The 17,432-nt window shown below is 39.3% G+C and overlaps 1 protein-coding gene across 1 annotated transcript in view; it reads left to right on the top strand.

Annotated features, from left to right (window-relative positions):
• Window positions 1–17,432, top strand: part of ADGRB3 (adhesion G protein-coupled receptor B3) — a 732,856-nt gene that overhangs the window by 353,993 nt on the left and 361,431 nt on the right. The window contains exons 11-12 of the mRNA XM_037034281.1: window positions 6,136–6,204; window positions 10,288–10,396. Coding sequence (XP_036890176.1) covers window positions 6,136–6,204; window positions 10,288–10,396 — 178 coding nt within the window. The remainder of the gene's footprint in view (window positions 1–6,135; window positions 6,205–10,287; window positions 10,397–17,432) is intronic.

Genomic DNA, 17,432 nt, shown 5'->3' with positions numbered 1-17,432 from the left:
TAATAAAGGTGAAATAACAATAAGAATATTTTTAAAAAGGGAGAAAGAATGTGAGATGACTAATGGAAAGAAAGATGGTTTTGAGAGGATAGAGGGAAGAGAAATAGAAAGAGTGAGGAATAGAAACAAGGCTTAGAAACTGAAGAAATAAAGTTTAAAACAAAAATAACAAAGAGAAGGATGAAGGTGAAATGGAGTATGAGAAGGGAAGAGTAACATATGAGATTTGAATTAAAACTAAAATAAAAATTTTTAAAAGATTTTATTTATTTATTTATTTATTTATTTATTTACTTATAGAGAGAGAAAATGTGGGAGAAAGAGGAAGAGAAACATCAATGTGTGGTTGCCTCTCACTCACCTCCCCATTAGGGTCCTGGCCAGCAACCCAGACGTGTGCTCTGACTGGGAATTGAGCTGGCAACTCTTTGGTTCACAGCCTGCACTTAATCCACTGAGCTACACCAGACAGGGCCTTATTATATTTTAAAAATAATAAATATATTTATAGAAGAGTAAAACAGTGAAATAATAGGAACAAAATTGAAGACAAAGAGTGTTAAAAAGAGAAAAAGTGGTGCAAGTAATGAAAAAGAACAACGTGGAATTCATGTCAGCAAAGTCTAGTGTTTGTTGTCCTACGTCTTCTCCTTCAGGATCTGTCCCTGATGTCAGTTGGTGTCCCAGACCAGCTTTAGTCAGCCTGTTTGGGGGCTACAAGTGACCCATAGTCTGTAGCTCTCTTTCAGGCTCGGCTGCTCCCCGTTTGTTCTCTGTCCCGCTGGGCCTGTATTAGCACGAGGCCCAGGGGTGGTTCGTCTCACGTCCAACAGTACTGCATGCACCACCTTCATCTGCCTCTAGAGGGGGCTTCTGGTGTAATCAGTCAGGTGGAATCCCTGCGTCACACCCCAGGAGGTGCTATTCAGTCTTCAGGGAAGTTGTTGGGTGTGTTCTGCCTCTGTGCCACACGTCTTGTTCTGCCCTAGATTATTTCCAGTAATGTATAGCTTCTGATGAATTAGATGTCTGTTTCACGTGAGGGGCCAATCTGTATGAAAGGGTCAGATCTTTCCTAGTTGGCACTGATGGCAGGTCTATGTGAGAGCCAGGCTGGGTGGGGCCCTGGACTCCTCTTGCAGTGCCTATTTCTAATGTATCTGCTGTTTTACCTCTTGCTGCTCCCATTTCTAATCTCTCTACTCTGCTGTTTTCAGTGGTATAAGGAGCTGTTTTCAGTGGTATAAGGAGCGAGCATAAAGTCTGGTAAAAGTTCATAAAGGGCTCCTTTGGAAATTCTCTTTCTTTCCCCTGAGAATATGTGGCTGGCAGGGGCTTTTGAGCTTGGACTTACTGCTCTGCAGTTTGTAATCCTGCAGGTGGGGGATGGGCAAACCTTCCCATTCCCAGAGGTTTGCACTCAGCGGTTTGAGTGGCCAGGCCTGGCTGCAAAGAATCTCAGGTGCTCCGCTCTTCCCCTTCTAGTTCCTACCTCACTGCTCTGGCAGGAGGCTTTGACCCAAACCTTCTGTTCTGCATACAGCCCCCATTCACCAGCAGCGCTGGGTGGGGTCCTGCAATTCCTTTACTGGCTGGCTTTCCACTCTATCTGGCCAGTTGGATTCAATGAGCACAAACTGCAGTTTGAATAAGGCCTCTGCAGGCAGGGGTGCTGCGCATGCGCTGAGTCCTTGCTCAGCCAGACCTCCAGTCCCATTTTGAAAAGTCTCCATGTAACACCCACACTGTAGCTCCGAGCCACTGCCCGGCTCTCTGCTCACTCCACCTCCCCAAAAGGCAAAAAATCCTTCTTGGTCAAGGCTAATGGCAGCCTGCCAGTGCCTCCCACCGTTTTAAGAGAGAATTTCTCTCTTGGATTCTCCTGGTTGGCACTGCAGTCATGGACGTCCTCCTTGCCTTGTGTGCACAGCCTGAGTCTCCCAGACTCCTCTATTCTCCCAAGTCCCTAGTAGGTTGCGGGTTTCCTGTGAGGATCCGCTGCCCCGCCCATGCTCTGGGTGGAGTGGGAGCCACTAAACTTCATCTTCTCTCCTCTATTCTCTGCTACAAAAGAATACCTGCACAAGGTGCAAGGTATTTCCCCTTCACCTTATAACATCTCTTACCTGGTGGTGCAAAACTTTCTCTGTACTCCTTGGCTTAAAAAATTCATACCAGCTAAGATTCCACTGATTGTTCAGGTCCCTTGATGGAAGATCAGCTGAAAATCCCTGCTGGGGTCCCAAGGGAGGACGTGGGCTCAGCTTCCACCTACTTGGCCGCCATTTCCCTCCATCTGTGCTTTTCTTTATAGCATACATTCACTGCAGTGATTTTTACAACACTTCCTGCCAAGGAAAAGCAGAGTCATGCCTCTTTGATCTTTGTGCCCAATAACTGTTGGGCACAGTGCCTTTCACATAGTAAGTATTTTATGATAATGACACTGAAAACCCCTCTCAGCATTAGAATGCATTCTTAGGAATAACACTTTTCTGTTGAGTGAATTGCAGGCCCTGAAGTTAGCGGTTGACCAGCTCTGTGTGCTACATGTTTCCCAGAGAGGAACAGACTATAAAAGAGGATTGGAGAGAGTGTCTCTGGTTGTGAAAGCCTACAGCAGCATCACAGGTGCACAGCTGCCATAATGTGCCTATCAAGACAAATCATGCAGCCAGTCATAAAAAAGATAACACAGGGGGTATAATATCAGAAAGCTGCCGTATATCGAGCCCTTAGTATTTGTCAGATAGTGTGGTAAGTACGAGCTCCAAGCTTCACAACACCTATTGCCATTTCTTATAGGTTGGAGATGAATAATGTAGGGGGGCAACATTAGTCCAGAACCACCCAGGTCATAAATGTTCGGGGAACTTTAAACCAGGTTTTCCTAGTTCAAGGCCTAGATCTAGACGTTGCCAAAGACACAGAATTTTTCAAATCAGTCTAAACCATAGAGATTAGACCTGATCGAAACAAGGCAAAACAAAAATCTACTGTCCCAGGTAACTCAGGGGCTGACAAAAGTGACCTGGTCCATAGCTTATTAAAAAAGAGATATTAGCACAATTGGCAGAGCTCTCAAACAACTCTAAGCAAGTAGTGTATCTGTTGCCATGGAAACTGCTTCATTCTTTTCTCAAAAATTCAGTCAAGTGGCATGAAATGTTATGAGTCCCTTGTTCAAACTACTGTTTGTTTCTGCTCTGTTTATCTAACAGTCTGATCTTTGAGCAAATGTCAAAAGAAATTGCTATACATAGAAATGTAGTTTCCCAATGTGTGTGAAGCAGATTAGAGTAGAGTTAGCTCAGACGAATGATGCTGAAGTCCTGTTAGAGAACCTGAGGTGTACAGACTCTGTAACTTCATTACAGTCATGTTGTGAAGAACGTGTTATTAGGTGATGTCACTGTTTTGCGAATGCTTAGGGGCAATGATGAACAAAACAACGGGAGACTGAATTAAGCAAAGAGAAAATTATACTATCAAGAGACATGAGATTTATGAGGCTGCTGCTGACATAATATGGCATGCTGTCTTACAGCAAACTTATTTTTTGTCGAAGTATAGTATGCTCTAAAATAATGATAAAAAGCATAGAAAGTACATAAACTAAAAACATAGTAATGTATTATCATTTTCAACTATTATGTACTGTAGATAACTGCATGTGGTATACTTTTCTATGATTGGCAGCACAGTAGGTTTGTTTTTACCAGCATCAGCACGAGCATGTGAGTAATGTGTTGCACTATTACTTTAAGATGACTATGATATCACTGGGTTATAGGAATTTTTCAGCTCCACTATAATCTAATGGGATCACCATAGTATGCGTGGTCCATTGTTGACTGAAATGTCATTATGGGGTGCATGACTGCATTTTTCTTTAAGTTAGGACTTGATTAAATGCCTGGTATGGAAAAGGTACTGTATGTGCTGAGGGTATACTGATGAATAAGAAAGACTGTCCCCCGACCCCCCTGAGAAGTTTAGCCTTAGCTCACTGTGCCCCTGCATGGCCCCAGAACTGACCATCCCTCAATCTGGTTACATGGAGGAAGAAAAAGTGTATTCTGTACTACTTTCTCACACTGATTTAGTAAAGTCTGATTTATTGGCCTTAGAAAATGGTACAAACACCACTCTCTGTTTGGTTAGTTGAATGCATATTTTAATAATTAGTGTTTGTATATGTACCCTTTGCTGATTTAAAAATAATTGAACTCTGAATGTATCATTTTGATCAAGGAATTTTATGCGTGCTCACGTACAATGTAGAGTCAGCAAACCATTCACATTGAAATATTTTCCCAGAAATGGAGATGCATTTGCACAAATTGCTTCCCATTCTCTTGGTGTCTCTCGTTAGCAGCAGCGTGCATTTTGTATGAAAGCTGGCAGGGATCAGGGCGCAGAGCACGGTCATGCACCTCAGCACAGCTAACTGCCACGCACGGGGATGAAATCTGCAACTTTTGCCTCATTAGCACCGTGCCCCCTACTGAGTTAACCAGCCACAGGCAATTGGAGAACTCTGAAGGTTAATTCTTTCTGCCCATAGGTAAAGTTACAGCTCAATGGACTAAGGCCTTAAAATGTTATCACTCCAACCAGGAAATTTTAAGTGGAGAAAAAGCTGGTAGTACAATACAAAAAAGGTTAAGCAAGCTGAAAATGGGTCTAAAACAGACTTGCAATGTTTCTCAAGAGTTGCATAAAATTTTCTGTAACTTTTCTAGAGGTTATGACTCAAAACATGTTTCAACCATGTGATTGCCAGGAACTATTAAAGTAAATAGTATAACTAGGGCAATTAAATATAGATACTAACAACTTCAGACCACAGGAGAAGAGAAATGAAGCGGCTTTGTTTTTCTTCTAAAAACACCCAGGTGAATTTATTTTGAATTAAAATAAAGGCCTGTTTTGAAAAGCTGGATAGAGAGGAAGAATGACAAGGCCAAAACTATGATTACTTCTTCCCTCGAGGAAGTCCTTTGCTAACCTGATGTATCAGTGTGAGGCGGTGCTCCTACTGAATTAACACACAGACCAGTGAGAAGAGCCTCTGAGGACCCAACCGAGGGACTGCTGTCTGTGTAGTTTAAGACAAATGCCGTGGATTGACTCTACACTTCCCAGGTCTCTTGTGACCCCAAGTCACTGCTCATCTTCAGCAGGTGCCCTGGTTTTGCTCTCCTGGCTCCTACGTCTTGAAGACCCAGTGCAGCATGAGAGGACAGGGAAGTTAAGTCTCCCTCTGGTACACCTCTCTCATGTGTGAAATTAGCACTATCACACCTGAGCTGGACTGAGACCCACACTCTGGCAGTGTGGACACTGGGAATGAAAAATGAATGCCACACTGTGCCTGTCTGTACAGAAAGAGAAAGTGAGAAGCTCATTTGTGGTCCTATTACACTACAATCTTCAACAATAGTCTTCAACAGTGAGGGGCAGGAGTGAGGACGAGGATTTGGAACTTAATACAAACATGTTACTGTGTATATTCGTTTCTCCATTGTGGCTTCCTAGCAGGAAGCAGAGGACTAAAAAAACACAATTTGAAAATAGCTGAAGTTTATTGAGCACATAATCTTTGAAATAGGTAGTGGTAAAAGTTAAGGGAAACTCACAAGGAAGGGCAGAGCCAGGATCCGACTGAAAACGCGTATCACTTGCCTTGACTTTGCCCATGGTGATGCCTTTACTGTAACGCTCATTCAGACAGCAGAACCAGTAGCCAGCACAGTTCACAATTAGCCGGGTAAGTTGAGATAACACAAACACGGGACTTTTATTACAGAAGGAATGAAACTTATTTTAAGGAAATAAGTACAATGACGTGACAGAGTAGACTCTAGCGTCCAGAATAGAACACTGTTATGTGTGAAATAAGTGTTTTACCTATTCTGATGTCTACTGAGGTATATACGTGGAGTAATATGGAAACCCTAGAATTACGGTGCTGAGGAAGGGTCTTCAGAGATCTTCTGGAATAATATGTTAGGGTCATACAGCAGTATCACAAAGCGCTTATACCCTTATCACAAAATCAGACCAAGTGAATATTGTTGACAACTATATTCTCTCATGTAACATTAAACTTTTATGTAATTTAATTTTCAGAACTTCTTTCAAATAGTTAGCAACCTTCTAGATGAAGAAAACAAAGAAAAATGGGAAGATGCACAACAGGTAAGGATGGAGCATTTCACAACTTAAAGTGAAGCTGGCTAAATAAAGTTGACAAATATGTGAAGAAATTGATGGCTTGCTATTCCAAGAACACAAAAGGAGACTTTTCAAAGTCATTGTTGATCACATGATACTGATTTTGGAGAAAACAAGTGATCTCTTTGATCATAACAATCAATGGAATGAATGACCTTTCTAAAGTTGAGGAAACTGAGCAGGTTTAACTAATTTATATCTTTAGGGCATGAATACATAACAACTGTATGTCCTATCATTCAGTTTCTTGCCTGTCCACAGACGATGGTAAAGACAGCAAATCTAAACACATGTATTGCGGGCAGAACTGCGGAGTCTAACAAGTAACATCATTTGCATTTACTACAACACTCATAAGGCTGGATCGTATATACAGATGTATATATGATTTGGTGCAAAGCCAAGAGTTGTAAATATGAGTTCTCACTGTAAAAGTCGAAATGAAACATTCTGCCTTTTTTCTGTTCCTGCCAGGCATGGTCAGCGTAGCAAGCGGCCGTATTGGTTTAGTTGTTGTGTTAAAGCGCTTTGCATGGCCACTTGCGCAATACTGACATATGGTTAATAACATTTTTCTAGATTTCAGAAAAAGTAGGTTAGAGGCTCAGAGGGGGAGAATGCGAAGTGTTTTTGCAATCCTGTAAAAAATTAATTTAACTGAATGTTAAACTTCTTTAAAATTTCTACTTGGTCCCTGTTAAAGATTCCAAGGGAACAGTGCATTCCTGAAAATCAGAGCATTGTCTGAGGTCCAGTCGAGCCATCTCCACCCTTCTCCCTTCGTGGTCACTCTCCAGGCCTCCATGAGGGGAGCCTGACCTTTGTTACTGTGAGGACAGGAGTCTTAAAAATAGTCTAGTGTGGGTCCGTTTCATTATTAGGCACAAATTACTTTTGGCCAGAGCAAGAACAGAATCACTCCTTAGTTTAAGACTCTGAATCCTTTTCTACTGGTTTGAATTTTATATTCGTCCTTGGCTTTTCTCAAGGAAAAAGGCCTGATCCACTCACTGTAAGAAAATGGTGTCTTTCCTTGGAACACTGCTGCAGAGGTGAAGCACATCTTTGTAGAATGCTGGAGACTGTCAATCAGGGATATATTTAGAACAGTTTTTAATAACCTATTTAAAACCAGACGGCAATTCATCAGGTGCCGGTATTTATTGTGAGGCCCCAGCTTGAGCAAACATTGAATGGTGGCGGAACTCATCCATGGAAAATCCTGAATCCGTAATCCGTCTATTCACTTGTGATTTTGACTTAACTGTAGTCTTATCTTGTACTTATTTTTCAATTGTGATGATCCTAAATGCTTTTAAAAAAGAACTACTTCCGTAGCTTTTCCTAAAAGGTGTTTTCGTAAATGCAGCCACGTGGTGAATGAGTTGCCAAGTGTGCAGCACCAAGGGTGAACTCCTCAGAAATAAGCACTGTTTAAAATCCACCAAAGATAGTGCCTTGTCCTTGGAGAGTTCCTTTATCTTATTTTAAAAGCAATGCCTCAGCAAAATAAAAAAGTCATAGCTATATATGCATTTGGAAAACTAGCTGAGTAACATGATAAATATTGACGTCAGGAGGTTTTTGCCAACAAATACTGTACTTTTGAACAAAAAAAAGAGTCATCTCAGAAATTGTTTGCTGCACATCAACCACAGTTATGAAGGATCAAACTGTATTTAGTTATAGCATTCTACTCAAAACATAGTATACCAAAGTGGAAAAAAAGGCTACGCTTTATATTGCACTGTTTTATACACCAGCACTGTGATTGGAACTGACAAGTCCATTTCAGTCACACCAAGCCATTTAATTTCAGGCATGGCACTACTTTCTGTGGTTTCATTATATTGAAAATTCATGCATCTGTAGCAGGAGTGGGCAGACTTCAACCAGGGAGCCCAATCCAGCCTGATACAGGTTTTGTAAATAAACTGGGGGACGTAGTCACACCCATTCATTTACATAGTACCTATGGCTGCTGTGGTGAGACAAGGACATAGCTGTGTTGTTCTACAGAATCCCTGACCCACTAAGCCTAAAATGTTTGCTGTCTGGCTCTTTATGTAAAAAAGATTACAAACCTGTGCTCTACCACCTTTAACTATGGCTGGAAAATGCAATTAAAAACAAAATCATCTGCCCGCCTAGAAAACCTCCCCACAAAGTAGAAGAGAAATAATTTTTTAATTGAATAAGCATTAAACCAGAATGTGATGGATGTCACAGGCAGCCTGCTAAGAGAATTCAAAGACAAAAAAGAAATGTGTCCTCAAGATAAACAGTAACTAGTCCTCAGGTAAAAGGACTTGATAACACCATCTGTCACACGTAGTTCATCCGAAATTTACTTGGTAATTGAGGGGACCACTCATTAGTTCGTTGGCTTTACCCAATGTTAAAAAAAAAAAAAAGCTTCATGTATCTTAAGGACTAAAGGTAGGTTTGCAACTTACAGCAATGTGCTGGCTGCAGTTAGGTTCCCACAAAAGCTGAGAGATGGAGACATTGTCTTTCTAGCTACACTTCAGAGAGGCCTGCCTCAGTCTTTAAGCTAGTAAGAGTCTCACTTTTTGAAAGATTTACATATATTTCAAAGGGACAGAGAACGGATGTAACAATTACTAGAAAATAAACGCTCAGAGAAAATGGAAGGGGGGTGAGGCTTTGGGAGAGGGTATTTCTTATTTTCACCAGGGAAAATTAAACTCATTTTGAATGTGTATTTGCCTTTACACTATGCATACTCGTATATAGTTCTGTGTACGCAAAAGCAGAAGAAAACATGGAGTAGTACCAGGAAGCTTGGAGCGGATGGAAGTTTTATGCACATTTTTGGAATGGGGATGAAGAACTTTCAGAATTCATATTTAATGATTGGAAATAATGTAAGAAACAGAATTTCTTCCAAATCTTTCTGAAGTTAAAAAAAACTATCTATGCCAAATATTTGTAAGTGTAGTATCCATGGCTGATGTTGTCAAGTATATGTGAGTAAATATATATCCTCAATGTTTGATTTTTTAGATGGGCGCAGCCACAAGCTTCTGTAAAATACTCACGGTGTGCCTGCTACTTCACTGCCCAAGGTCGTCCTCTCCTCCGACCTTCTTCTGGCTCTTCTGTTTGCTTTTCCGTTTGCTCTCCCCTCTGCACTAGCCTTTGCAAACACAAAGCCACTAAAACCCTTTAATCTACTTCTTGTTTTTGTGGCTAGAAGCTGTAGTGGTGCTAAATAGGGAAAAGAAATAAACCTAACTTCAAAAGACTCTTTTTGTTCTAATAGGGATATATAATGCAGGCTGACATTACAAGCATAATGGCTTATACATGCTAAAATTCATGTTACCTCTTAAAGGGCTTTTATGTTGCACACATGGTAAGCTATTATCAGAATAAGGTCATCTTCAAAACAAACATGCATTTGTTTGTAGTGTGTGAGGTGGTACAATTTGCGGTTTGTTCTGTGTATGAATATGCAAAGCATCTACACTGGAGCTATTATCTATTATCGTGATCCTGAAATTGTTCCTGAAGTTATTTATACAGTGACTATTATAATTATTAAAAATAAATATTACCCCAAGATATTCAGTTATTATGCAGTAGACTTAGTAGTTTGTAAATGGCTTCACGATGGCAACGATAAATGGTTTTTCCAGTGTTCATTGTATAGATGCTAATTGAAAAATGTAAAAAGCCCCCAAATTTCAGTATTTGTCCTTTATTATATTTAAGCGAGGGAAAGAACCCATCAAAAATAAAGACACTCTGTCTCTAAGTAGACCATCTGTTAGATGTTTGGAGTTCCCATACCTTTCTAAAATATTAATCCCTGCACCGTATCACCTCCAGCGTTCTTGCTGTGTGACACCTGCTGTCGTCCTCCGCTATTAGTTTTAAAAATGCCGTTGCTGCCAGTTGCAGAAATATCTTTAAATAAATCAGAGCTCATTTGTGGCCTCCTTATGTAGATTTTAAAAAGTTATGGTTATATATTCTGTTTCATAGATTGTATTTCACTCTAACCTTTCCTTGTTTTTGTAGATTTACCCAGGCTCCATAGAGTTAATGCAGGTGATTGAAGATTTTATACACATTGTTGGAATGGGGATGATGGACTTTCAGAATTCATACTTAATGACTGGAAATGTAGGTAAGAAATAGGATTTTTCCCAAAATCTTACTAGACTTTTTAAAAAATTGCAAGTATTTCCACCATCCACTTCTAAATGTAATGTCCACTGTTTCTTCTATCTTTAAGTATCTGACAGGAATGTATTATGAATATTCGGTGTCTTATTTTTAAGTGAGCACAACCACATATACACTACACACACACACACATGCATCTTCATTTCATTTGTATAAATGCATATGGATGTGTTTGTGTTTATCTGCACATGTATTTTTAAAGGAGAATGTGCTTCTTTTTCCATTTGCTGATTCTCATTGCTATCCAATGTAAGGTTGAAAAATATGTAATATATACTCTAATGAGCTTTTTTAAAAAATGAATATAGTCCTTCATACATTGTTCATGAGGGTGCCGAGTTCCTTTCTTGCTAGTTGTCCCAAGGAAGTGCTGAATCTGCATGGGGTGAAGAACCTCCCCCCCGAATGCCCTTAAGGGTTGTGCTCATGGTGCTGTTATTGCAGCTGCACTTTGCCTGAGTGGCTTCTGAGGCACAGTGGGGTCTCTCAGACTCCTCTGGAGTGAACTCTGTCATGCTAGAGCACATACACTGAAGTCATGCTTCCTCTTCCCTTAGTTGCCTTTAACATTGTCGCTTACAAGGAGAAATTACACAGCGAAACTGCAAACACTTTGAGGCTACCACAGTTACATTCAGCAACAGTGATTATGTTAACCAAATAACACATTTCTCTTTGTAGTTAAAAAAATAGCAAGGACAAAAAAAATAGTGTTATGTATTGAACACATTGAGTTGATACAGGTTTATAGTTTTTTTGTGTTTTAAAGTTCTCTTTCATGATGTTACTATGTTACTATAATTTATAAAGTGTTTTTTCATCTGCATGCTATAGTAGTCTTCACATAAAGACCACTGAACTACAGAGAGTAATGTGTTTAAATAGATCTTACCTCACATTCTTATTCACTAGATGTTTAAGCTTTAGTTTCTGGATCAAGAAGAGACCTACCTTAGTGGGGGAGTTAACTAGGAGAGTTCAACTGGTATAGGGCATACTTTTTTAAGATTAAGCCTTTTGGTAGTTCATTTTATATTTGATTTCTTCTGAAGGTCCTTTAGTCCTGCTGAGACTGATTCGATCCTAAGATAATCTTTTGCAAGGGTGACCTCAAATTATAATGGGTAATAGTTAACTACTGGTAATATTCTTCCATTGAGGAAAGCCTGTATAATTGAGTTTTTGAAGGTCTGGAAACATTTTCCTTGCCCATACACCATGTTTATGCATAGGCCTTGCCAGTTAAATTCACATCTTAATCCACCTTCTAAATCAGTTCGAAGGCACAGATTTTTCCCCAGAGAAGGTGTTCAGCAGCTTCTGCTGGTTTGGGAATGAAATGAGTTATCCCTTGCTAAGGGCAGTGAGAAGCAAAAAGGGCCAAAAATGGTGTTTTTGTGGATGACAAAGAAAATCCTAATTTTATGTCCACTTCAAAAGTGGCTGGGCAAAAAGAAGAAAGGCAGTCTGTGGAATAAAGGATAGCATGTGGGATTCTGATGCTGGGGGAGTATGGAAAACACCTAGAAGATTCTAGAGATGTTGGTCATTCAAGTTGGAGCCACTCTTCCAAGGGCCTTATTTTTTGTCTTTTTTAAAAATTGTTCTATTACAGTTGTCCCAATCTTTCCCCGCAACATTGCTGTCCCCTACCCTGCCTACCTTTCTGCTCCCACAATCAACTAAGGACCTTACTTAAGACTTTTTTGGTGGGAAAAGGACCACAAAGGCTGCTGTGCCAGATTGGACAGTTCCTAAAGTAATTTATAAAAAAAGGAGGAGAAAAATCAAAGAGACATTTTTTTTTCTTTTTGTAATTGTTACATCTAATTCTAAAACGCATTGATTGCTCTAGGTCCATCCATACTGTTGCAAAGGGTAAAATTTCTTCTACTTTTTTTTAATGGCTGAGTAGTTTTTCCATTGTGTAAATGTCCCATAATTGTTTTATCTACTCATCTATTCATGGACACTTGGGCAGCTTCCATATCTTGGTGATTTTAATTAATGCTGCAATGTGCATAGGGGTGCTTATGTTCTCTTGAATTAGTGTTTTGGAACCCTTCAGATATATTCCCAGAAGTGAAATCACTGGATCGGGGCAGATCCATTTTTAATTTTTTGAGGACATCCCATACTGTTTTCTACAGTGCCTGCACCAGTCTGCATTCCCTCCAACAGTGCAAACGGGTTCCCCCGTCTCCATGTCCTTGGGAGCACTTGTTGTTCGTTGATTTATTGATGATAGCTATTCTGACACGTGTGAGGTGGTATCTCATGGTTTTACTTTGCATTTCTCTGATTATTAGTGACATTGAGCATTTTTTCATGTATCTCTTTGCCATCTGTATGTCCTCTCTGGAGAAGTGCCTATTAGGTCCTTCGCCCATTTTTTAATTGGGTTATTTGTTTTGGGTGGGGGGGGTTGGTATTGAGTTGTGTAAGTAGTTTATAAACTTTGGATATTAACCCCTTATCCGATGTACCAGCAAATATGTTCTCCCATCCTGTGGGTNACAGTGCCTGCACCAGTCTGTATTCCCTCCAACAGTGTAAACGGGTTCCCCCGTCTCCCTGTCCTTGGGAGCACTTGTTGTTCGTTGATTTATTGATGATAGCTATTCTGACATGTGTGAGGTGGTATCTCATGGTTTTACTTTGCATTTCTCTGATTATTAGTGACATTGGGCATTTTTTCATGTATCTCTTTGCCATCTGTATGTCCTCTTTGGAGAAGTGCCTATTAGGTCCTTCGCCCATTTTTTAATTGGGTTATTTGTTTTGGGTGGGGGGGGTTGGTATTGAGTTGTGTAAGTAGTTTATAAACTTTGGATATTAACCCCTTATCCGATGTACCAGCAAATATGTTCTCCCATCCTGTGGGCTGTCTTTTTGTTTTGTTGATATTTTCCTTTGTTGTGCAAAATCTTTTTAGTTTGATAGCCCCCTTTGTTTATTATTGTTGTTTTGTTTCTCTTACCTAGGGAAGTATATCTGATAAAATATTGCTGTGAGCCATGTCTGATATTTTTATGGGTTTTGAGTCTAATATTTAAGTCTTTAATCCATTTTAAATTTATTCTTGTTCCTAGAGAACATTATGCTAAGTGAAATGAGCCAGTCAGAGAAGATTTCACTTATATGGGGAATCAAATGAACAAACTGAACTAACAAGCAAAACAGAGACAGACTTAGAGCAAGATGACAGCCATTGTGGTATGGATGTTAGGGGTGGAGGGATCGAGCAGAAAGGAGAAAGGTCTCATGGACCTGGACAACAGTGTGACAATTGGAAGGGGGAGGGAACATAACAGGGTTAAATGGTAATGGAAAAATACAGTTCAAATTAGGAAATAACAATAAAAGGCATTGCTAATTAAAAGTATTACCAAATCAATGCATGGCACTTGTTCAGAATGGACAAGTTTGGAAAAAAATAAAAATAAATTTTAAAAAAACAAAGCCATTCTCAGGGTCTAGCAAACTTAAATTGGAACTTGAATCAGGCTGTTTGAGTACTGTCATATCAAATTCTCTGTAGCAGGGCTCGCAAGCTCACTCCTCTCCATCTGTGGATGCATCGCGTTACCACCTAAGTTCTGCTGCCTGTCTCTGCCCCACCCTGGTCTGTAGAAAAATTTTCTTCCACAAAACCAGTCCCTGGTGCCAAAAAGGTTGGGGATGACTGTTCTATAGTACTAGTATTTTTTTTTGCTATAAAAGTTTCATAAATATCCATATATTGCAAACATTTCTTCCTGTTTGCCTTTCTTTGGACTTCCTAAAATCACATATTTGAAAAGTGTGTGTATTATTTTTTTGTATTTTGATTAGGTTCTCTAGATTTACCTACTGTCTTTTTCATCACTAAACTTTAAGTATACTGAGCAGTATAACTCAAAGAAATTTAACGATGCCAAGAAAGCCAGTGTTGTCCTATACTGTCTTTAGTAATGCATGATGGCAGTGTCATCATTCGGCCTGATTATTTATGTAGCATTAATTATCGACATGGTAGAAAAAAAGTACATATGTTCTGTGAATAGAAATCCCAAACATTACTACACTGTCCCAAGGATATCTTACTTGTTATTGATTTCTTCAAATACTATTCCAGGGCCCAACTTACTGGAGTTTGATGACCTGAAGAAAGTTATTCTCAATGATATGTAAAGGTTTTCGCCTGGCTGGTGTGACTCAGTGGATTGTGCTGCAGCCTGCAGCCCAAAGGGTCCCTGGTTCAATTCCCAGTCACGTGTCTGGGTTGAAGGCCAGGTCCCCAGTAGGGGGTACAGGAGAGGCAACCACAGATTGATGTTTCTCTGCCTCTCTTTATCCCATCCTTCCCCTCTATCTAAAAATAAAATAAATAAAATAATTTAAAAATGTATTTAAGAGTTTTCTAAAGTATATACATATTTTGTCAGGATTCTCCAGAGTAATAGAACCAATGTGATATTTGTAGATATATAGAAAAAATTATTTTAAGAGATTGGCTTGTGCAATTATGGAAACTCAGACATCTATGGTCAGCTGTCTGCAAACTGGAGGCCAGGAAAGCTGATGCTGTATTTTCAGTTTGAGGCTGAGAACCAGAAAAGCCAGAGTTTCAGTTTGAATACAACAGCCTGGGAACCAGGAGCACTGATGTCCGAGGCCATGAAAAGGCGGATGTCCCAGCTCAAGCAGAAACAGCAAATTCGCCCTTCCTCCGCCTTTTTGGTCTATTCAGGCTCTCAGTGGACTGGATGTTACCCACCCACATCCATGAGGGAAAACTTTACTCAGTCTACTGAGTCAAATGCTCCCACTTCCAGAAAAATCATGGCAGACACACGGAGAAATAATGTTTTACCAGCTATTTGTCCAGTTAAGTTACATATAACATCAACCATCATAATCCACTAGTACTAAATTTGATAATATGAATAATAATTATTATTAATATTCTTCATGTTATCCAATTTGATATTGATATATGGTTATCTGGTTATACTTTGGTCTAATATTTCCAATATGTTTGGGTGAGAACACAGAGAATATCTTCCAGCAGAAATTGTGAGATACGTGAGTTGGCATTTATTTGTGTTACATCCTGAGTCCAAATATTAATTATCCAGCATTGAGCTCATTATATTGACCACACATGCATATGAACACACATGTTTACACGCACACACACATGACATGTGTGATAAATAGAGACTAGCTAACTAAGAATGCTTCATAACTCCTGATGGCCTTTTCCTTCAGAGTGTGTTAGATTAAGACCACTTAAAGAGCTTCAAACAATCATCATGTATTTTCCATAGATTATAATTTTTCCATAAAGCCTATATGTATAGCCACCTCACTTTCCTGGAATATAGATAATAAGTTCCTGAAGAAAGAAACCAAGTTGAACAACCAAAAATAATTATCATAAAGACCATACAATTCAATAAGAGAATCTCCGGGCCTCGCTGATGCCTCAACTTGGAATACAGTGTAGCATTTCCATTTTCTGGTACCTGGTTTAGAAAGAATGAGTTGGAAGTGGAGACAGTGCTGCTAAAAGTGCAGATATAGCGAATAGAAGCGAGGAAATGCTGAAACAGTAGGGAAAGTGAAGTACGGAGATAATGCAGCTGGGTAAGGAGCCCACACTGTGGGAACCAATGGCTTCTCATGCCTCAGACTTGAGAACAGCAGTTCTAGGACAAAGGACGATAATTTAGGTCTAAAATCATGGTCTTTATTCATCAAAATAAAAGGTTCTATAATCTGATTTAGGATAGTGGGAAAAATAGGTAGTATATTTTGGAAAGCTTTTCTTAAAAATGGTTCAATTTTAAAATTTTGAAGGTTTTTTTATCTTAAAAAATGTCTCTACCTGTACCAGCTTTTGATAAATGAAATGCTTTTATATGTTTACAGTCCATGAACATTTTGGTATGTATGCATACATGTTCATTCTTGGAGGGAGCAGGACCTTAACTGTGATCAATTTTTCAAAAGACTTATGATCTCTGAATGATTAATATGAGGTGCGGAAGAAACACTTTTTAAAAGATTTTATATATTTATTTTTAGATAGAGGGTAAGGGTGGGAGAAAGAGAGGCAGAGAAACAATAATGTGTGGTTGCCTCTCACATGCCCCCTACTGGGGACCTGGCCTGCAATCCAGGCATGTGCCCTGACAGGGAATCGAACCAAGGACCTTTTGGTTCACAGGCCAGCACTTAATCTACTGAAGCCATATCAGCCAGGGCTCAAAGAAATACTTTTACGAACAAAGATGTTAAAAAAGCCAATGAATTTATGAAATAATTTATCTTAAATAGATACTTATTTTTAATATTCACATATGAATATGACATTCAAAATTGATGTATGATGATTATAATAAATGAAAGTTAATGAGCATTCACTAGAGACTAATAATCTGCTAATAGCTAGAGTAATTACTGAATAAATGAATGAATGAATGAATGTGAAAAATTGATATGCTACAGAGATTTCAACTTTCAATAGGCCTCAGTTTATTATAAAGTTGTATTCTAAGTGCTGTAAACATTCTGTATAGCTAAGTGGTTTACAATAAAAATGCACATTTTTTAGTATTTTTTACAAAAATTTATTATCAGTTAAGTCAGAAATTATTTAAAATTTATTATTTTTCTTTACAAAAATGTTCTTTAAAGATTTGTATAGCTGTGACCTGTGTGGCTTAGGTGGTTAGAGCATTGTCCCATAACCAAAGAGTTGTGGATTCTATTCCCAGTCAGTGCACATACCCATGTTTAGGGTTTGATACACAGTCAGGGCATACAGAGAAGTCAGTCTCTTTATCTCTCTCTCTCTCTCTCTCTCCCCCCACTCCTTCCTTCCTTCCTTCCCTCCATCTCCTCTTTCCCTTCCCCTCCATCTCTCTCACTTCCTTTGTCTCTCTAAAAGCAATGAAAACGTGTCCTTTGGTAGGGCCAAGAAAAAAATT

The sequence above is a fragment of the Sturnira hondurensis genome, unplaced genomic scaffold (genome assembly GCF_014824575.4).
Source record: "Sturnira hondurensis isolate 20B ecotype Veracruz unplaced genomic scaffold, ASM1482457v3 Scaffold0022136, whole genome shotgun sequence".
Classification (NCBI taxonomy): Eukaryota; Metazoa; Chordata; class Mammalia; order Chiroptera; family Phyllostomidae; genus Sturnira; species Sturnira hondurensis.
The sequence above is the reverse complement of the archived record's forward strand: the minus strand, read 5'-3'. Positions and strand labels throughout refer to the sequence as shown.